Source organism: Lingula anatina, chromosome 2, assembly GCF_051362555.1.
Source record: "Lingula anatina isolate TDL-2025a chromosome 2, LinAna3.0, whole genome shotgun sequence".
Classification (NCBI taxonomy): Eukaryota; Metazoa; Brachiopoda; class Lingulata; order Lingulida; family Lingulidae; genus Lingula; species Lingula anatina.
Genome location: NC_141768.1, coordinates 5,230,506 through 5,253,878, shown reverse-complemented (window position 1 = coordinate 5,253,878; position 23,373 = coordinate 5,230,506). Strand labels below are relative to the sequence as shown.

At 34.8% G+C, this 23,373-nt stretch overlaps 1 protein-coding gene across 7 annotated transcripts; it reads left to right on the top strand.

Moving 5' to 3' along the window:
* Nucleotides 1-5: 5 nt before the first annotated feature.
* Nucleotides 6-22,646, top strand: LOC106159830 (ral GTPase-activating protein subunit beta). 7 transcript variants are annotated; one of them, XM_087003306.1, is made up of 30 exons: nt 6-174; nt 636-895; nt 1,277-1,478; nt 1,915-2,079; nt 2,330-2,563; nt 2,868-3,128; nt 3,385-3,537; nt 3,733-3,936; nt 4,210-4,439; nt 4,832-4,974; nt 5,435-5,538; nt 5,849-5,974; nt 6,441-6,647; nt 6,863-7,230; nt 7,722-7,769; nt 8,898-8,930; nt 11,913-12,023; nt 12,325-12,502; nt 12,682-12,773; nt 13,060-13,184; nt 16,926-17,108; nt 17,310-17,382; nt 17,793-17,966; nt 18,125-18,440; nt 18,690-18,713; nt 20,009-20,095; nt 20,531-20,650; nt 21,102-21,240; nt 21,648-21,761; nt 22,086-22,646. In XM_087003306.1, exons 2-30 carry the CDS (start codon nt 692-694, stop codon nt 22,207-22,209), a joined length of 4,542 nt encoding a protein of 1,513 aa, XP_086859432.1. In that variant the 5' UTR covers nt 6-174; nt 636-691; the 3' UTR covers nt 22,210-22,646. The 7 variants fall into 7 exon arrangements, with proteins under 7 accessions (XP_086859432.1, XP_013391685.2, XP_086859434.1 ...); XM_087003307.1 differs by having other exon boundaries at nt 7-98; XM_013536231.2 differs by lacking the exon at nt 8,898-8,930.
* Nucleotides 22,647-23,373: the final 727 nt, after the last annotated feature.

The following is a 23,373-nucleotide window of genomic DNA, read 5'->3' as shown; positions in this document are numbered from 1 at the left end:
CCTTGCTTTTATTTACTTCCGGGAGGACGATCATTTTTCAACATCTTCATATTTTAATAGGTTGCAGTAAAAAGCGTGGCAAGTGTACTTAATTTTAGGTAATGTAGCTTTTGCAATCACCAGGAAACAGGAGAACCAACTGTATCCCGGAGTTCTGATTAACGAATATGGCATGTGAGTAAGAGTGAGCTCTCTAGACTCTACCGTCTTCTATCAATGCCTCAGTAATTTCAATGTGCAAAATAAACGTTATTTACTAAGTTTAATACCTTTTCTTTGAAAATTAGTTATAGTCGAATAATAGTAAAATTGAATACAAAGGTGTATTAAGGTTGATAAAGTTCACGGTGCTTTATTTGTGGTTTGGAAATAATACACAAGTGTGGAGAAATACACAAGCTTGTGCATGCATGTGATCATACAAGTGTAGTGGGTGTGGATGTCCTTTTTTATAGCTTATGGTACAAACAATATGCATTCTTTACAAAACCAAGTCATTTTGGATAAGAGAATGTTGTTTTTTATCACCCTTTTCATCTAAATGGCTTAGCACATTGTAAATTATCAATTCTTTGATAAGGTAAGTTAACTTTTAATGATTTGATATTTTTAAGAGTCATTTAACTTCATTCCAGAGAATTGCAGTATGCTGTCTATCCATTAAATCCCCACAGGCATAAGCACAAGCAAGATGTATTCTGAGTGGGCATCTCTTCAAACCAGTATCCAGATTGATACTGGGAATACCAGTGTTCTGCAGCACTTCCCTGCTGTTGTTGGTAAAGATGTGGCAGGAGCAGTGGTCAAACATCTGGCAAGCAGTCTTAGTCTAGGAGTGACCCAAGGGGAACAAAGCTCTCTGAATTCAGACAAGGAAGTGAAGTGGACGATGGAGGTATAATTCACATGTGATGTGAATTAATAATTTCTTGTTGATAGAAATGGCGTTTTAATTTGAGAGATAAGTAATAGAATACATGTACATGAGTAATGTAAGAATTATGGTTAAAAGTAGAGATAAATATTTTATAAATGAAGCATATGCACCCTCTTTGTATGATATTGAGTGGTATAGTATATTGACCTAACTATTTATTTACTAAATGGATTCTAGCAGTATGTTACAAGATGTCTCTATTGCAGTGATTATGATGTCTTTCTTGTAATATATTGGATATAAGAACCATATTGCATCATATAGAGATTATCTGATATGATTATAATATATTACATAGATTTGCATTTAACAAAGAAAAACTGCTGTCAACTATTGTAGGTGATCTGCTTTGGCATGACCCTAAACTTCAGTGACAACCATGAAACCATCCGTGACTGTGTGAATGTCTATTGTGAGTGGCTATCAGCATTAACCACTCCTAAGAACTGTGTACCAGTCCCAGTCAGGGAACAGCCAAACCATTACTGCCAGATCATGTTCAAACACCTGTATAACTTGTTTGTTCCAAGACCTGCAGCAGGTAAAAAAAATATATTCATTTCAGCTCATTGTTTTAAACCTGGTTTGGAACTAGTACTGTTATTAATTAGGTTAACTTTGCGGATGCAGCAAATCATGATGGTTATTGTAATGTTTAATGTAATTGGAATATTGAAACATACCAGTTCAAATGAAAGCTATGACAGATGTTTTTCAAAAAGCTATTTAAGATTAAAATCCATAGATTAGATCGACCTGCTTTAGATCGACCTAACTCCCTGGGGGTTCACGCTTCCAGCTTGTAGTAGGCGGGACGGACATTTAAGTTGGATTATCTGAAAATAATCTAGTGAGACTCCCCGCGGGAATAGATCGATCTAAAATCTATGGGAATAGAGCCTTATTCATGCTATGTATTTATTTTCAACTTCACTACAGGCACATTATAGCTATATTTGTGTTTTTCAATGTTCTAGTATTTGACTCAGTGAAGAGACAGACTGTTCTTTGCCACCGTATATTACGTCACCTACAGATGATTGTCCAAGAATCCACCATCTTGACAAGAGAAACTTGGGAGGCAATATTAAGACTCCTCCTGGCGATCAATGATACTCTTCTAGCACCACCTATCAGGAAGGGTAAATAGAATCGTAATTCATATCTCACTTGCAAAAGCTAGAACTTCATATTTTATTTGCTAATGAAGACACAATTTTGCAACTTGAAATGTTTAGTCTGTATTTTATATTTTTGGGATAAAATGACTGTGTTGGCATAAGGCAATTTTTTTTTACAAATGATTGAATAAATTAAATAAATCAAAAAGTTGATTTTTATATGTGAACTTGCCCATAAATGTATATATACAAGTCTATTCAAATGATTCAGATGATATAGGAGACCAGTTATGTGAAAGAGTATTGAGCGTACTGTTTGAAATCTGGCTACAGTCTTGCCTCAAGTGTTTTCCCTCCCCATCACTGTGGAAGACATTTAGAGATATGTGTCTAAACTGGCGCCACCATGAGGTGCTGGTGGTGCAGTGGCACCGCATCAATTCACTGCTGACTTCACATCTGATACCTGGAATGTTTGGACCAGATTTCCCAGAATTTCATATATGTATGTTGAAATAATAAATATTAAAAACTTAAGGTCTTTTAATGGTCAGGACATTGTTGGCTATATGTTAGACTGCTGTTTATGAGTATAAAAGCCTGTGTAGGTGGTAAAATTGAATGTTGATCACTTTTAAGAATTTATCTAAAACAAGTAAGCTCAACTTAATTATAAATTCATCAACCATAATCAAACCATACAGGAGTACTTTACAGGGGTGAATATTTAAAAATAAAATTGTCATTCTGCAGGAGGTGCACCATGATAAAAAATCAAGTCATCTTTTCCCCGATTGCTTTATATTCAGCTGAAGAAGACAGGCAACTCATACCACCCACAACAAGTCCAGACACCATTACCCAGGCTTGGTTCAGATTCCTCCATATTTTATCCAACCCTGTGGAACTCAGTAACATCCAGGTGATCAGCCAGACCCCCAAATTTCTGCACATGGCCCTGGCAAGTGAGGATGTGATTGACCCCTCCCACCATGACTGCCTCAAAGTTTTGCCCCAAATCTTCTTCAGGGCCATGAAGGGTATTGCTGTCTTGGTGGATGCCTTTATGGGTGAGTATTAGCAGGATCCATCCCTGATGTCCATTTAGTGGAAGCAAGTTGTAAGATAGTTGATTAAATGAAATGGAGGATATCATGCCGTAATAGAGTAGAACAACGTGCATTATTGAACTGTCATTTATATTTCACCAAAGCCAGTTTAATGCTAGTTATTATATTTTATTCACTTTATCCAGAACAAAATTGAATGAAGATTATCTTTAATGACAAACACTATATTGTAATGATTATTTTTTTTCAAATCTAGGAATTGCACCTCCCTGGAGTCAAGATGAGACCAATATAATGCTTGCAGGAATACGCCAAACTTATGTGACACCTGTTCCTGGCTCTTCTACACCACCTAGTCAGAGGAAAAACAGAGGGTTTTCTATGAGCAGTGGGCAATATAGTGTCAAAGGTACTTCTGGAAATAATGCAAAAGTGTAAATTGATATTATTGGGCATTGATTTAAAGACAGAAATTTCATTTGTTAAGAATGTACCAAGTAATTTATGAAAAAAAATTTATTTATGGAAATTAAAAAACTTTCACATATATCGCCAGAATCAAAAGAATAATTTTTTTCTTTTCTTTTTTCCCCCCTTTCCTCAGGTGCAATACAAAAAGCCATGGGGAGCAAGACTCAGCCCCCAGCAACTTTCATTCCATCTGACCAAGCAGTTCCTTTCCAGCTGAGCTTAGATTCCAGGTCACCGTACGCTCCGGCTAGACCTAAATGCAACAGTCTGCTGCATTTATTTGGGGCGTGGTTGTTTGATGGAGCTTTGGTGGGAGTAAAGTCATTGGGAAAGAGTGGTAAATGAAACATGTGTTTGAAATGCTTTATGAAAAGGATTATTGAATTGACGCAATTTATAAAATGGTAGATATGAGTAGGTAGATATGGTAGATATGAGTTTTTGTTTTTTTGCAGTGATATTTGAAAAGGTGCAAAAAATGACTTTACATTTTGAAAGTATTGCATGTGTTGCAAATGCCACAGTTCTTGGTAAGGTGCTTTAGCAAAAGAAATGTAGCTACATAGAAATTCTAATTTATGCATGGATATATTTGTTTTACATATTTAAGGGCCTCCATCTCGGCGAACCAGTTTCTTAGAAGCAGAGAACCAGCACACGAGTCCCACACCTGAACACGAGTCCCCACAGGAGTTCACTGTTACAAATGAAATAGGCCGTGCAGAGGCCTGTGGTGCTCTGTGCAAAATCTTCTGTGCTAAGAAGACTGGTGAGGATATTCAGCAGGTGTATTTGGCAAGGTTTTACACAGTATTACACTATGGATTGGCCACAGATAAGGTACTTACATATGGTTTTGGTGTCCTTTTGCATGTTTGAGGCCATTTCGCTGTATTTTTTCACTATATCATAGTTTCCTCTTTCTTATCCAAGATAAAGCAGTCAGAGGATCAGTTGAACCTTCTCTCTTCTCTTCATAATTAGAAGGAATAAAAGCACAGGAAATTTTATGGGGGAAGATTGATTTTTTTAGGGAAAAGAACTGTGGAAAAACCCTAACAATACACTGTCTGCATTTTACAACAAATCCTTTTTTTTTAGTTGAACAGCATTTTCAGTGAGAAATGTTTTTAATGTTGACCTGTGTTTTTATGTAAAAATTGTGGAGGACATACTTACCATGATTTGAACACTTGCAGGGATATTCGAGACTGCCTTTACTTTTATTTCAGAACATGAGTGGTCAAGTTCTGTCCAATATTCTGTTTAATTCCACGGATGTGTTACGTCTGGATCTGGTTGGTGTGTTGGTACTGGTGCCCAGAATACTGCAGGCAGTTGTGTTAGTGCTAAGAGATCTTATCATGCCCTTCAGGTATGAAGAAAAGAAAAGGGTGGGGGTCATACTAGCATGAATTAATTCTTAGCCAAATAGCCTGAAAAAATTGAAGTTTATAAAATTTTTAAGTCAAATGGGCATACTTCATAAAGATTGGTTTCATTTTTCTCACTCCATAAATGAGGATGTTGTTTATTTTGTCAGAGACAATAATGATGCATTTTTTTAAACTGATATATAAAGGGTTCCATATTTTATCTCCCTGGGGATCCTGTTTTTGATTAAGCCTTGTAGACCCAATTTAATTGTAGTTAATTCAGTGAAAAGTTTGGAGAGAAATACTCAAATATTTCCCCTGTCAATAAGATTATCAGAACAGTTTTAACTGTTAAATTTAAAATTCATTTGTTGGAATGGATCTGTTCTTCATAGTTGTAATATTATTCACATGTACTATAACTTGGATTTAGATTTCTTTTTGAAATTTTGCCATCAGGTGCCATGATCAGATATCCAGTGTAGAGCTAAGAAAGGCCTCCATCCACCTGTTGCTGTCAATGTTGTGTTTACCACTCCATTTTAGGAAACTGGAGATCAAAGGTGAATGGAAGTGGAAATGTAAAATTTATTTAAAAAGCAAAACTTTCAGATTAGCTAACTGAGCAATGTATGATAAACTGCAATAAATGTTAATTGTTATTAAACAAGTTAGTGTTTGTGGGAATTCTTTTTTTGAATCAGTAGGAGATTTTTGTTAACAAATTTAGGAATGATATGTTACTATGGTGTGTAACTAACAATATATTTAGTGATTGCAAGCAAATAAAATGTTAATAGTTAGGACCCACAACATTAAAATGATGTTATTGATAACTTATTTTTTCATCAAATCTAATTATTCTGAATTCAGCACTGCATGACCTCCCTATGTCAGACAGTAAAACTACATTCTGGTCACTGAGAGTAAAGCTCATAGAGACTTTACTGAGGGCTTTGACCATTGAGACTGACCCATCAAACACCTTGATGTTGCTAGGTGAGTACAAGGGGGTACAGGAACTTCAAGCAGGTTTTAAATGAAAATTTGTAATTTAAGGTATGCTATGCATGTTTGAAAATGTCCCACAAGTCATATTTTCATGTCTAATTATCCTTCAAAGCTGCTTTTTTTTCCAATTCAGACCTTAGAAATGATAAACCTTCAAATAAAAGTAACTGTTTTCAAGATTTTCCTTTTGAAATGTTAGAAAAACCTTGATGGTCTACATGTCTAGCCAGGCATTGACGTATAGCACTAAATTATTTAGAAATGGTATAAAATGTGGGATCTGGGATGGGTCAAGCGATATTTCTAATAATTCTTGAGTAGGAGAAAGTTACATATAGGCTGATACAAGTGATTTGCCACAAATTGTGATAATATCATTCAAATGGCATTGTTTTTCATGTAATCAGGTATGTGCATAAAGTATTCAAAGCTTTTACACTTTTGTCTTTTTCAGGGGGTCTTATGTTGTCAGTACAGGACTTGTCTATGTATGAGGAGGCAGAGCAGGTGACAGTACAGAAGACCCAGGATTTGCTGGGCACACTGTATGGAACAATAGGAGAGAGTGGAGAAGATGCACCCCCCTCTGAGGAACCTGCTAGTGGTGCTGGAGAAGAGGGAGAGACAGTTAAAGCTGCTCAACAACCACCGAAAGATTATGGTAAAAAAGTGGATAAATATTAGAAGTTAACTTTGTAGAGTGGCAAAAGAGTGGCTTGCCTCCTCATTTTGATTAGATGATTGTAGGAAATGACACTTTAATAATTCTTGCTAAATTGCTTAATGAAGTATTTTAATCAAATTTTTCAGCTTGTTTAGATGTTCTGAATAATACTCCTTGCCATACTATGATTTGATATCTTTTTCATAATCCAGATACTGCATATGACCTGTTTGGACATGCAGCCTCCCTTGTGTGCAATCGACTTATGGCATCATGGAAGATGGACCTCAACATTGCCCTAGCTGCCATGGAAGTTTTGGCTGGTCTTGCCAAAATTCGCCTGCACACCCCTAACATATTGATGTGTAAACGCACTGTCAAGTGGATCTGTGACTTCATCGTGTACCAGTGCAGCAGGCCTGCACCGGCGCACTCTAGGGACCTGCATTCAATGATTGTGGCCGCCTTCCAGTGTTTATCCCTATGGCTGATAGAACACCATTACTTGATGTTGGATAAAGAGTGTTTACATTATGTGCTTGAAGTAGTGGAATTGGGCCTGTCAGGGAGCAAGTCACAGGTAGGGGCATCCTAGATGAATATAAACTAGTCTAATGTCTTCATAAATGGTATTCTTAATTGGGGGATGTTCAGCTGTTGATACAAATAAAAATTTTGTAGAAGTGCATTGAGATAACCTGCCTCAATAGGTATGAAATGAAATGTGAGAAATCTATTAAATTTTGGAGAATAGTTTGAATCGAAGTCCATGTGTTTGGAATAATAAACATATTTATCTTCAATTACCTCAGTAGTTTAGCTGATAAAGTAGATAGAGTGGAACTCTCAGTGCTTACTCCTATCTTCAGTTGATATGATGTATACACCTTTTAGTATTTGAATAGATTAGAACTTATTTTTCAGAAAAGTGATGAATCTAGTGTCTTGTTGACAGGAATTTAGCTGAACTTTTTTGAATATATTTTTTTTCTGAATATGCCTCTCATAACAGTGCTCCAACAGTTGAATAATTTTCATTTTGATACATTAATACTTATTCTCCACTTGTAGCCTAGAGCTGATGAACCAACAAAAGGTGTACATTTTGGTACTCCTCAGGTAACTGTAACATGTCATCTTTTGGAGACTGCTTCCTTTGCCTTTCTGGTTAATAAATAGAAGACTATGGCATCAGCAAAGGTGGATCCAGTTACCCAGTGCCCCTTTTTAGTGTCTCTAAAGACATGCATAGATATGGCAAAATGAATACTCTATTCTTACTTAATTGGTCCTCCTATATTCAGATTCTGGGTCCGCCTCTGCAACAGCTACTAACTTCCACGTAAGGAAGTCTACAGCTTTTATTGAAGCATTTAGTACATTAGATAGATATTCCTAGTGACTGCACCAAGGCTCATTGAAGTCTTTGAAGGATGCACCATTTCCCCCTTCAGAAAGATAAAAAGAAATCCCTTCATTTTTGCCAGACTCATACTCTACTGGTATCTTTGGGTTCTTGTGGTATTAAGCTTACCTTTTTACTAATTTATGATGACTATATTTTCACTTACCTACTAGCCAGATGAAGGTGCGTTAATTTTGTAAAACATCGTAACTACCAAAGTTTTTAGTTAAGAAAGAAGTGGTTTTTTTTCGAATATCTTGTTACAGTTTACATAGTTTGCTTTTGAAAAGGGGTTATTGATATTTATATATTCTTCAAAGACTTAATTATTAACTGACCAAGTGGTCCAGATTGTCATTGTACAATATTTGGTTTAAAGTTTATCAGACATGATACAGATAGATAGTTCTTTCAAATTAGAGGGACATAGTTACTACTAACATTTTCTACAGGGAAATTGAAATACAGTTTGTTATGTAGTTTATAGATTTAGTTGATGGGAATGATGAATCAGACTGTTACTAAAATAGGGTATCAGGGCTAGGATTTTGGTATTTGAACTGAATTGAAAGTTTTGGCAACTTGTAAGCTTAAAACATTTTAAGAATTATGATTGTTTGATAATTTCATTTGAGCTTTATCAAGTAGACATATTGCTTTTGTAGCATAAGCAGTTCTGTGAGAGTTTATAGTTTTTTCAGTATGAGCAATTTGATGATAGTGACCCATAGCTATCTTGCACATGTCTTTGTTTCATCATTGATACCCCTTATATTGCTCAGCTCATGTTTATGCTTTGCTTATTATTGTTTTTTTTTTCTGCTGACATGTCTATTTCTTAGGAAGTTATCTCAATCCTTGTAAAAAAAATACATGTAAGTGTCTTGCAGTTCCTCAATCTTATGATAAGGACAAGGCAAACAATTTTAAAATTAGGTAGAATGTTTAGCATTGTGGAGAAGGCATAGTTTATTTATTCTAACCAAAGATTTATCCCTTCTTAAACAAGGCTGTCATGTAGTGGTATATCAGTTTTTAAAATTATTTCGTGTGTGCATAAAGTCAATATCTATTTAAAAGGATGTTTTTTATCAGGGATTTTGCATTTTTTATGGACAAGCACACATTTCATTTTTTTTCTAGAACATTTGCCAATAACATTTTATTATTATTAGTACCACCAGCGTATACGCTGGCGGTACTCATGGTTTTAGTCCCGACCCGTCTCGTACAGCTCCGCCGGCTCCTGCGGCTCCGCCGGCTCCGCCGGCTCCGCAGTCGGGCGCCGGAAACAAGTCACCGTTACCGCTTCTCCTCCTATACCGCCAGGACCTGTGTCCCCATCTCTTGGATTTAGGTCACATATAATCTCAACTTGAACACCCTGTTTTTTTTGTCTCTGTCGGTGCATTGGCCTGGGCGTGGCACTTGTTGAAACGCACCCTTGTCAAAATTTTTGAAACTTCAAGGCTAAATATCTCCAAAACCAAAGGAATTATGGGAAAAATTACTATAGAAGTCTGACCGAAAGTCATATGTGGAGATTCCAAATATGCCCTTTGATTTGACTTTTGACCTTTTTTTCAAGGTCAAACAAGCCAAAATTTTCTAAAAATGGGAATTTTCTGCAAAAAAATATTTGTTTGTGCTATTTTTTGGAAACTACACAGATCTAAGCTCTCCTGTTATAGTGAGGCGTTACAATTGGGGACTCCTTTCATCTTTGGGAGTTTGGGGTCAATCGGTGCATTTTCACGGGAGAAGCAGCCATTAGATACTGAAACTGAAAACTTGCTTTTATTCTGGAATGGTAAATGCCAGAGACCTTTTGTTCATCGCATTTTGTAGAACTTGTCAAATGCAATACTGTAGGTGGTGTCCATTTTTTTGTTTTCGATATGGTTTAGGCATTGCGCTATATCAAAAATTACAACATCGCAATATTCAGTGGGAAAAATGTTAAATATTCCAAAACTGGCAGAGATACGCCCATAGTTACTATTGAACTGAAATAGGAAGTTATATACAAGAAATCTAACTGTGACCTTTAAATTGACCTTTGACCTACTTTTAACCATGAACTGAACTTTGCAAATTTTCTAGCCCTTATATCTCCAAAACTGGCAGAGATACACCCAAAGTTACTTTTGAACTTTAATAGGAAGTTATATACTGGTAATCTGTGACCTTTTAATTGACCTTTAACCTACTTTTCACCATGAACTGAACTTTGCAAATTTTCCAGCCCTTATATCTCCAAAACTGGCAGAGATACACCCATAGTTACTGTTGAACTTGAATAGGAAGTCATATACTGGCATTCTTATTTTGACCTTAATATTGACCTTTGACCTACTTTTCACCATGAACCGAACTTTGCAAATTTTCTATCCCTTATATCTCGAAAACTGGCAGAGATAGGTCCAAAGTTACTATTGAACTTGAATAGGAAGTCATATATTGGCAATCTTACTGTGACCTTGAAATTGACCTTTGACCTACTATTTATGATGAACTGCACTTTGCATGTTTCCTGGCCTTCATATCTCCAACATTGGCAAAGAAATGCCCATAGCAACTATTGAACTTATATAGGAAGTCATATACTGTGACCTTGAAATTGACCTTTGACCTACTTTTTTTACCTCAAACTGAACTCTGCATATATTTTCTTGCCCTTCATATCTTCAAAACTAGCAGAGATCTGCCCAGTGTTGTCCCTAGGTTTTCTCTTTTGTCAGCATTCCGGTATATGCATTACTGATAATGCATTTCAAGGAAAACCAATAGGCCTATTGTCTAGAAAAGTGGTCAGTGTTAGGAAAATACAGGTTAATTTGGACATCTCCTTGATTGGACCATTTTAACTATTATGTTTTTTCGATTTTTTTTCTTTTTTTTTCATATTTTGAGAACTCTTGTTTATTGCATTTTATAGAGCTTCTCAAGTACAAGACTGGTGGTGGTGTCCATTTTTTTTTTTTTTTTTTTTTTTTTGGGGGGGGGTCCATACGAATGCGCTTACTCCAGCTGGTGGTACAATATCCAGAGGCGGTATCGCCTCTCTGATCCTCTAGTTTTTTTTTCAATTTACTTCACTGAAAATGGGATTGCCGTAAATGGCATTTTGGTGAACATACTTCTCTTTTTTTACATCAACTGTTTTTTTAATTGCATGCATGTTTCAAATTGATGAATAGCCTTAACATTGTACTGTGTTTTTCAGAGGTTGATAAAAACAAAATAGATGTAGCTGCAGATCAGAAAAACAAATGTAACACCCATGGTGTGAGAAAAAGTGCTTTTAACCACCTTTTTAAAATGTTTATTTGATAGTTAGCACAATCCCATGTCAACAGGTGTGAAACCTGCTTAGTGTGGAGCTGGGAGAAACCTACTGTGCCTATTGGGACATTTTTTCATTAACTTTTAACTCAACTAAAATTTATAAATAAAGATTTTAATCATTTGACTGTGAATTACTGCATGATAAATGTATTTGGTCTTGCAGTTCAGCGTCTAACCAATATTTGTAACATATACCACTGTTCATTTTTTTTAAATACTAAATGTTCCCCTAGATTGTAAATGGTGATGTCATATTCTGCCAAAAGTCATTTTCTGAAAGTAGAAAAATATCTTGGCCACATGTAGCTTAATTGCATTTGATATATTTTCTTATCTAAGGACATTGTGTAATTTTTGGTCCAAAAGGAAATGTTTGCATATAATTGTATTCATTTACTTCAACAAGCCTAATTACTGTTGGGATTAGTTTTACTTATATAATACCATTTCTTTTTTTAATTTTAAATGTGTTGAGAAAATTTTGCGTTATTTTGTGTTATTTTTTACAGAACCGTGCCAGTGACCCTCCAAAATTAAAACACGAGAAGACCCCCATGCCTGCCTCGGCTAGGGTGCAAACAGCAGCAGAGTCCGTACTTAATACAATCATTGGACTTGTGGTAAATATCTTTTTAGTACTGATAAATTATAGGCATAGTTCTGCGATAATCTGATGATTGATTTTAGTTATAGTTATTTGAATTTTGTAAGTACAATATTTCATAAAAAAGGTATAATAACAGCCATGACTCTCCTCTCCTCAGTTCAAAAATATGGCTTTCATTGCCATAGTTTTACTCATAAAATGTTAATAGAGCATGCAGGATATAGAGTCTGTCACTAAAGGGAGTGCAAGGGAGTATTGGACTGTGACTTTAAGTGTCATGTTGACTACTGGGAGATATCTACATCTATCTTCAGGGTGCCTACCCTCTCCCCTGTGGCCCAGAGGCCTTGTGTTCTCTGCTGGATGAAGATGCCTTGCTCAAGTATTGCAGAGGTGGTGGGCTGCCAGAAGACACCACAACCTTTAAATATTTTGTACTTGAAAATTCCATCATTGTTGGATTACTAGAGCAGCCATTGGGGAATGAGCAAGGTATGTGTGTGTTTATCAGAGCCTTTTTCATGTGTTCCTGGAGAATCTGTGCTGTAATTTACTATCAGATTACTGGTATTTGTTATGTATTTGATTCAGTGCACATACCGTTATTCATAATCATGAAAAGCATGTGATTTATGCCATCATGGATGATATTCTGTTTTTGTGTTCACCAGATCCTCTGCCTACAGTGACAGCCCTGATCAGGGGACCATTTGGTCGCCATGCGTGGGCCATGCAGTTGCGCCATGCACCACGATCTCAGAAGGTAATATACAGCAACAGTGATGGTGAAACAGTTGACACTAAATGTTCTATGCTTTGATTTAGAATGCCACTAGCCACAAATGCATTATGTCTATTTTTGAGTGTAATTGCAAATGATAAGTGCATTGAAAGATGAATTTTGTTAAATAAAGCATCAAAGACATACAATACCTTTATGTAAGAAAAATCTATATAAGTCTAATGCTCATTGTGTACCTTTAATATCATAAAATATATATGAAATTCCATTTTACATGCATTAATATTGACTATATGGATATTTTCAGTTTACATCCAGATCTTTACTGTCAGACCCCAAGTATCCTCAGCCTGTTGAGCAGACATGTCCCCACCCCACTGTCACTCCTCGGTACTTCCCAGAGAGTGTGGATGACATACCTGGATGCTTAGTGTTAGTATGAAATAATTATTATTTTTAATGACAAATTCGAAAAACATAATAATAATAATAATTGCAACTATTCTGTTTGCAAAGTGTTAAGGCAAAATAGAAAAAAAAAAAGACAAGTAAATTTAATGTATTTACATGTTTATCAAAAAATCAAAATTACGTCTTGACTTTGGTCAAAATTTAATGCCTTGTTCTAAGCTTTCCTTGTTATTGTAGTTAAATGTGTTAATAGATTTAACAGTTGTGTGCCCTTTCCTCCGGTAGGGATTTTTTGTGAAAAAACAACAAATAACAGCTGACTGGAGACCTGTTGCAGTGTAAATTTTTTAACAAATATGCTGAACATTTCTAGGATAACCTTAACCCAGATTGTATGCATATATGTGGCAAAGGTTCACAAAAGATGTAACAAGCAAATGTCACAATATTAATCACATGGTTGTTTTGTTTTGCTTAACATGATATACCAGTAGTTTGCAGCAGATGCAAAAAATTATTTAGAATCAGTCTGGTTCATGCAGTCAGTTGATGCAAATTTTTTAATTCTCAGTTATCCTGTAAGTCACTCAGAATTTTTGTTTTTAGATCACCTATATCTTAGCAATCATTAGTAAACACTATCTTATGATGTACTTTAAGAGAGCTTCTAAGGTTCGCATTGAAGAACTCAAAAAATGTTAGTTAATGTGTGGAATATTATTGCCCAGAAAGAATGTTGATACATGAATACACCTGTTGTATATCTGCTCCCATGTATATGTCTAAGACAGTTTGCATGCTTTTCTCTGTGTATTTTCAATTACTTGATACCAGTGGGTGTATACTGCTTATTAAATATATTATGATACCATTTGGAAAAACACTCCATACAATGGATATTAACACATAGCATTAATTTTTTCAATATTGTCAAATTTTTTCTGCCAGTTCTATTAGAACTTTTTTCTTGTGTCAAAAAACTAAGCTGCATGGTACATATATACTTGCCATTTCATACTAGATAACATTAAAGTTTTAAAGAAAATACATCTGAGTTTTTGAAGGTTAAGGGTTGAAATTCTGACTTGGATCGCTATGAATTAATAAGCTCAGTTAAACAAGTTTGTGAGTGTCAGAAGGATGTCTGTTCATCAACTTCATTGTGGTAGAGAGCAATTTCTTCCTCCTGTGGGTCTGTACTGGTTGCCTGGTTACAAGTGGGGTTCTCCATAGTGATAACAGAGATTTTATTCACATTTGGCTCTTTGCTCTGCAGGCGTTTTATAGTGTCCACTCCCAGAGTGGCTTTCTCAAGGAACAGCAAAGTGGAAGAAAACTGAATGGGAAGATTTTCACTCATTTCTTGACTCCCCTTGGAAAATATTGTTGCATTTGTAAAATAAGAGTCTTGGTCAGATGTTGGGTCAGTCATTCTTTGCTTCATCTGGTCCATTCTGTCCTGTTTGCGCCTCTTATAGAATTTGTAGACCAGTACTCCTTGGATGACCAGGACCACTGCGGCCACTAACAGGCCCACAATTAAGCCTATATTTTCAGGATTAGCAAACCAGGATACAACGCCTTCATCAGTCTTTGTTTCTGCCCTTGCAGCGAGTGACTTGGGATCTTCATCCAATGCTTTGTTTGTTTTCTGTGCAGTTATCACAATATTTCCATTTTCATGTCCCTGAACTGGATAGAATCCAGGCTCCATTGTGCATCACAGTCACATGCAGTGTGTTCTAAGAATAACTATGATTTTCAAATTATGATCACCAGCAACAGAACAAAACTGCTACCTTTTGTTCCCATTAACTGCATGAGATAGTCAGTTCCAGCATGATGTTATACAGAATGATATTTTCTCTCTTAGAAAATACTGTGTAAAAAAATTCTGTTTAATATAGTCAAAAGTTGATGTAGCCAGGCTACTATGTTCTAACAAACTGTGGCATATACAACTTTATGGATAGGAGTGGCTTGATACAGTGAGCAATCTGTTACATATGAACTTCTGACATCTGGTGGAGAGTTGCATTGATTTTTTATGTATAGAGTCTTTTAGCTGCAAGGACAACACAACCAACTTCTAACAATTAAAGCCACATACAAAGTGGTAATTACCCCTGTGTTAATGCATAGGAATCTGTATAATTTTTTAATTGGTTTATGTACAACCTTCAGTGAAAAGGTCAAATTTTGAAAGATAGAATGAGATAGGGTATTATTAAGTTGAAAAGTATTGCATGTCAAATATAAATTAAAATTATGAATTGCTCAGTTTTGTTTGAAGTAGAACGTTTTGAATATAAGCAGGTATGAACTTTTTCCGCAAAATAGCAGAATTCCATGGTGAATTTTTAATTCACTTCTTCAAGTGTTTCTGACTCTTGGTCAGTAAGTCTTGGAGCCATAGAAAACATTCAGATTTTCTTTCTTTTTTTTGAAAATCCAGACTCATGTCTGATAATAATAATAATACAAAATAATATTGCATTGTGAGGTATCTTTAAATCTCTTATAAAAATTTTATCAGTTATTGAAATAAATATTTCAGTTATGATGCTAACATTATATTGTTCTAGTTAAATTGATCTTAGTGCCTGAAAAAGAAATACTTCTACATTTTGTACAGATTAGTACATTAAAAAGAACTGAATATATTGAGTTTTTGAGAAGATCTTGGAAATTATGTAGAAGATTAATTAAGGTATTTTAAGTGGGTCAGTCAGGATTGCTCTGCTTGACTGAAACACAATAAAAAAGACATGACTTTCATCAGCGTTATTGTCAACAGATGGGTTGAGTTATAAACACAGCCAAGCTATAATTAATTGTATATTCATTATTGATAAGCTAAGCCAGTTTTGCATTAATATGTAATTATAAGCCATAGCCTTGGTAAAACATGGTAGTTCTAATCAGATTTGATTGATTATGAAATGTTACTTATAGAAGTGAATCACTGTTTGGTAGTTAAAACCTGATCTGTGTATTAAAAGTATAAGTAACATATCATTCATTATGACAGCTGGTCAATAAGCATATTGAGCAATTACACAAGGGTGACTCGATATCATGTTTCTTTCTGTTTACGATTAATTCATTCGTTTGTAATATATAAAAAACTATACAACTTTTCTATTCCATTAATTATGATAAGCCTGACCATGAAAATGGTTAAAGGTTAAATCAGGATAGATATATCAGTTGTGTGACTGTCTATACCATATTGGTCTGATATGGTCACACCCTGTGACATTACGTATGTGGCAGATTGTAGTCTTTGTATGGCTATGCTATGCAGTAGATACTTGTACATGAAAAAATAATGCCAGGACAGACATTGATTCGTTGTTTTTCCCTTACTTTTATGTTACATTTTCCACATGTTGCTGGTATTTTACTGATATATTTGTGAAAATATTTCTGATATGCAATACAGTTTTACATCGCAATTTGTTAAAGCTTGTTGGAATATTTTCCTTGTGACAGGCATTCAAGGCCCTCCTGTTACCTCTTCTTGGTGATCAAAATTGCACATAGTTCAAAGAAATGCTGTAATCAAATGCCTACTACCTCAGCAATCCTGTTCATATTCTTATTGGGTGATTTTAAATTTCATTTAATATTTGAACACATTTGTTGAACAACAAGAATTTTAAATACAGTAGATGCATTATCACTTTTTAAAAGACATTCTAGATCAACATGGCACATTTTAATGTTAATTAATGATTAATTATCAGTGTAATTTTCCAGTGACCAGAGTATCCCCAGCATGGAGTCTATTGTAAAGGACCCTAAACATGATGCTGACCACCTGAAAATGCTGGATTTTATATCCAGCCAGAGGGCCCTAGAAAATAATGTAGGGTTTGTAGCAGAACATAAAAAGAAGAACCAGCCTTTTCCAAATACTGAGACCATATGTAAACCACCAAGGTACTCTTATGAATATGGGAAATGTATTTCAAAACATGTCAATAATTTTTTTGAAGAAATATGTTTAATACAAACCCCTTCTTAACGAGTTGGTTGCTCACTTTGATACATTTTAAAGAAATGTTACTCAAATATATGTGTTAAGCTTTAAGTTTTTCCATCAATGTTTATACTTAATACATTTCCCCCCTTTTATTCTAGCATATGTCAGGATTTCCAAACAGCTCGAATGTTCTTGTCTCATTATGGCTTCCTATCTCTTGAGGCTCTAAAGGTAGGGGTGTCATTTTGAAATTTTTGAAGTTTCTTAATGTGTTGAGGAATTCTGCATCATTTTTTTTTTTTTTTTTTTGAAAACGACTGTTACATATGGAAAAAAAAACATTATTTAAAATTTAAATGATGGTTTTATGGTGATACACAGCAAACAAAGTTAGATATAACACTTTGTTTTAAATAAGTACAATTAGAAGGCATTCTAAGTGTAACAAAAGTGTTTTTTTTTTTTTTTTTTTTTTTTTTAAATTTCATGCCAGTAGATTGCCTCATTTGTCTCTGGTTGTTACCTATGGGGATAAATGATTTGAGTTGAAAATTTGAAATAAATGATTTCTTAACATCTAGGAACCAGGTACCCCTACTTTTGAGTCAAAATTTTGAAATGAATAATTTCTTAATATCCAGGAACCAGGTACCCCTACTTTGGCTCCTCCTCTGGTCATGCTGGACTCCAGTGATCCTGGGCTGAGTGTCAGCTTGGGGGCTCTGGATGATATCTCCACACGGACTTGGGACACAGCATATCTCTTCTATGTCAAAGCTGGACAGAAACGGATGCAGGACATTGTATCTAATGTAGTAAGAAAACTTAATGACTTGGTTGTTCAGTTTGAAGTGTTCACTTAAAGAACTTAATGCAGTGAATCATTGTAACTATGATTTGTCTTTTTAGGCAATATATTTAAAATTTCATAAAAAGGAATATGTTTGTAAGCATTTTTTTTTTTGTGCTGCAGAGCTATCGTTCACTGGTGCAGCCTCATTTCATAGAATTCTTGGAATCTCTGGGCTGGCCGGTGAATGTGAGAAAACATACAGGCTGGACTGGTCATGTGTCCAGCAGCTGGAAGATAACGGACAATGGTCAAGACCACAGCAGTGATACTCTGTCTGGTGAAGTATTTACCCCTGCCTCTGACACTGGTGGTAGTGTGTATGATGGCCACCAGAAAGTGCTGTACTGGGCAGATGCTGCTGCTGAGATTGCATTTGTTGTGCCGTCTCATCAAACACAATCAGTAAGGAGAGGCATCAGCACAGATTGTGAAACAGGTGAACTACTGTAGCTCTTATGGATGTCTTTTTGGTTTCTTTGGCTTTGCAGTTGACTTGATCTAGCATAGATGATTGTAGATTTGCCATTTAATGACTTACTTTCATGTGGCTATCTGAAACTTAATAAGAAGTTGCTTATTGGTTGAATTGTAAAACTCATTTTAAAACTTATTTTGGAACTCTAACATTCTTTTTACCATTACAAATAATTGATATAATGATTTATTGATTTATTCTCTTCTACAGCTGACAATGTGCTTTTGGCTGGAGGTATAAAGATTAAATTTCTTTTGGAAAAGAAGAAAAAAATACAATCTCCACAAGTTTTTTGCATGTTTTAACTATTTGATTGTGAATAATTCTCTTTTTATGGTTTGTATTTACACTAAAAAAAGCATTGATCTTGATAATCTTAAAGTTTGACCAATATACTTGACCTGGAAAATTGATTTAATAAGCATTTTGCAATTATGGCTTGAGCAAGTTTGACTAAATTTTTAAAAGGTGAATATATTTAATCAATAGCAAGTGTGAGTACAAGCCAGTTTTCAGTACTTTTATTGTCAATTTTGCTTTTCACTTCTTTGGTGTTTTAGTCAATAGAAATAAACCATTTATAAAATATAAATTTAAGTGAGTAGGGCAATCTCCGCATTTTGACTAAAATTTTCATCTTGCTCTTTAAATTTTTTTTATCTTTTTTTCTGTAATCATGGGAACCCTGAGTTTCAGAGATATTAAATTATAGCTTTGATTTTTTTGTTGGCAATATACATTGTCTTATATAAACATATTGAATCTTCATGGCAAGTTCTGTAATAGTCTGAAAGAAAACCAACTTATTTGCATCTTTTACCAGTGCCTATTTCAAGCACAAATCTTATGAAAGTCAACTTTTAACACATATTACTAAACTGCACTCTTTTGTGCCTCATTCTTTTGCACTTACTTAAACGCACCCTTTGTAATTTGATTGTGACAAGGATAAGGATTTTCTGTGGACTTCTGCTTTTCATTACTGTGCACGGTGTACAGTGTCTATGATGTTTATATCACAGCAAGAGCTCTAAACCTCAGGTGCCCCCAGGTAAATTTTAGCCCCTACACTAGATCAGTAAATGATTTTTTTATTTTTACGTTTTTAAATCAGAGGATTGAAAAAATTGCAAAGAATTAGATATATGTTATTAAAGCATTAAATTGGGAAGGGAAACAATTCTCTCAGCTTGTAGAAGGTACCATCCACAATGTGACTTTTTTAGACTGGACCAAGTGATGTTAACAGACCAAAACATTATATAGGGATACCCATTGTGACTTAGATTTCCATCTTTAGCAGTCTGGTAACATCAGTTAGGTTTTTTCCAGTCAAACAGTCGGGTGGCCATCTAAATCCTTTGATTTTTCCCTTGAAATAATGAAAAATACATGATTTAGTGAAACATATAGAAGAGAAATAAACATGTAGAGTTGGCCACCCTTCCCAGTCAGATTGTGGACACAGCTCTGCAGTAGCTCCTGTGTGGAGGAATCTCAGAGGTGTACAGGTGTATGTTGTGTTGTAGGGGTCAGTGCCCAGGGTAGACATGCACCAAGACTGACAGTGGACCAAAAATCCAGCAGTATGGCCTCCGAATATCCAAGCTTGTCAGGTGCATGGTTATACTAGATATTTCAATCTCATGTGATTTGGGCTTAGTTGAATTTTTTAATCGCTTGATTTTAACCTTCTTTCACGTGTGCTGGTCTTAGGATTTGTCATCACCCTCTCTCTTATTTCTTGACATATGCATACAGTATTTTTACTTTTGTTGTGTTACTAGTGATCATGTTGTGATTGAAATTGGAGTAAATCAGTAATAAAATTATGAAGAATAATTGTATAATCAACTGTGTAACGTTAAAATTTACACTATATTAAAGCTTTTCCAATTATAATTTTCAATGAAATGTGCATTTTAAATGTCAAAAAGAAAAAAATCCTTAAAAAATTTTGTTGAAGTGTAATATTACCATATTTATCAATTTCTGTTGGAAAAGTTTACTTTGTCGGCAATGTTGTTATATGTAGAATTCCTTAATTTCAGAGGACTTGTTAGGTTTTGGCAGGGCTCACAGGAGGGGAGGAATGACAGTGTGGGGACCAGATGTGAGAATTCTAGTGGTGTGGCTGGAGAGATATGAAGACCATGCAGATTTTCCAACAGGTTTGTCTTTGTATGATATTTGTATTGCTGTGATTTAATTTTTATATTCTGCAGGCCAACAGCAAGAGTGCAGCAGGCATCTGAAATTAGGCAACATTTATTTTGCCCGTTATATTTTAATGCAGATGTAGATTAACTATGTTTGGTTGTGGTTTTGGTAATCTGGAAAATGTAAGACAAATATCAGTCATATTACAAGTTTACACAGAAGTGAATAATGCATAATTTTCTCTTTAGTATATGTATGCTACAGGGGTGGATCCAGGGATATTTTGTGACAGGCTTCCGAATTATCTTTATTGTTCCACCCTCCACTTTTGACCATCTTCCGACAGAAAAAATTAGATAGCTGTCAATGTAAACTTGAAAATCTGACCGTCTTCCGGAAGACCCAGAAGACGGCCTAAATCTGCCCCTGTGCTACTTATAATTGTTCTGGTTCCTATTTCAGTTGAAGCCTGTTCCATGGTCAGCACTGGAATGGAAACCTTGCAACCAAACAAGCAGAGTGACCTCAAAGATCAACATGTCATCTTCATCCACGCACTCAAAAGTGGCCTCTTTAGGATACATGTCAAAGGATTGTTAAAGTAATTATAACTGGATTTTTGATATGTTTGCTGTCTTTTGAGCATGATACTCTTTTTATAAACAACCACTTCTTTTCACTTTCATTTTGTCAACCCATAGGATGGAAGGTTTTTAGTGCAAGATCATTTTTCCTGTTTGTTGCATCATACCCCATGCAAAAAAACTTTGTCCACATAATTGAATGTTAATTCATAATTGGTGAGGTTGAATGAAAGTTGGGATCCATATAAAAAGCAGAAAAATGGCGCAAATTGACAATGCATCAGACTCTTAAGCTCACCATTATCATGTGCCGCTGAATTTCATATAAGTATAATAACTGTTGAATGCTCTAACAGTAGGAGTCTTATCAGGGAGTGCTGTAACAGTAGGAGTCTAATTAGAAAGCCTTTGTCATTTATTTTAGACACAGAGCTGGTCCTCTGGTGGATGGAATGGTGGTCAGTCGGCGGTCACTAGGAACTCTGGTCAGGCAGACAGCTATCAACATTGGAAAGAGGAAAAGACTGGACAGTGAAATGTTAGTATGAAAAACAAATTCAATATCAAAACATTTTCATTTATCAAATTTTTTCTGTTTCTCTTTTTGTCATGTAAGACTTTATGTGTATATGTATAAAAGGCATTAGTGGGTCAATTTTTACTGTATATTATTATTATATTATAATATAGTTTGATTAAGTGGTTAATTTTTTAAAAATTATTAAATTATTAAAATATATTAAAATATCTTAGTATATCTGATATTTAAAAATGTCACAGAATAAAAGTTAACACCCAGTCTTGCTTTTTACAGTATGTATCACTTGGATGAAATCTGTCATTAATCACTTCATATTTCCAGGTATCAGCCTCCTCATGTGAGAAGACATATGAAAGTTCGGGAAATAGTCAACAAGTATCGCACCAAACTTCCAGAACCAGAATTTTATACTGCATTGTTTCAAGATGGTATTAATAGTAAATAATTGGAAGTCAGCAGAAGTGAACGCTGTACTTTAATTGAATGATACTGTACAATGGACTTTATCGATCCTGACTGATCATGTATACTATTTAAACTATTTAAGATGATCATGAAACTAATTTCAAATGTGAGATTATGTGATGAAGAAAATGCAGAATACAATGTATGTACCAAATGTGCAGTCACATTGTGACTGGAAATGGCTTAGAGCATTGTAAAAGTGTTATTTGTAAATGTGTAACTGTTCTAATAAATAATATAGTACATATGTATACTACATAAAATATTGTATAGTGCATATGTATAGTGCACAAGAAGGGAACATATATAGTAAATGTGTTCTTCTAGTTGCACATCTGTATCTCCATTGAAACTTGGGTCTAATTGTTGTAAAGTTTCATCCAATGATCCAATAAATTGGATTTAGAACAAGTCTTATTTTCAGTTTAAAGAGTTATTGGTAGTTTTGATTTATGCGAAACATTTCTGAAAAATCATATCTGTATTTTAAAACAAGTGCAGTTCATTTTACAAAACCATTACTTGCACCATTAGATAACAAAAATTTATTTAGTGACAGGTTAAATGCCTGAACTTAAGATGATTTAAGCATGGCATATTTAATTATTAGAATATTACAATTGATTAATATTTTAATAATATTTAATTATTAAAATATTAATCAATTGTAAACCATGCTTCATTTTGATACAAAAACTTTGTACCCAGCTTGAATGTAATATTTATAAGAAATGCAAATGGAATAGCATTTTAAATAATTAAAAAGGAAACACATTTCAATTAAAAGTGGGAATATATAATGAGATTTTGAAAAAGGTTAGATACAAAGGTGGGAAAAATCACTGCGCTGATATTACTACAATGTGTTAGAGAGCGCTGCTCTGGTGGTTGCGGTGTCTATCTCAACATGATTGTGCTAATATTCCATGAACAAGACAAAACATACTAATCATGTTAGTAACTAAATTTAATGGGGTATTTACCACCAACTGCGTTCGACTGAAATAAGCACAGGAACATTTGGTCCACCCGAAAACCCCATTTTCTTCGTTCTAAAAATTTGCATTTGGTGAGGACGTTCTTCCATTTCTTGTGAAAGGGGCGGGGGGGGGGGCATATTTTTAGGAATGCGGACCTAGAACTT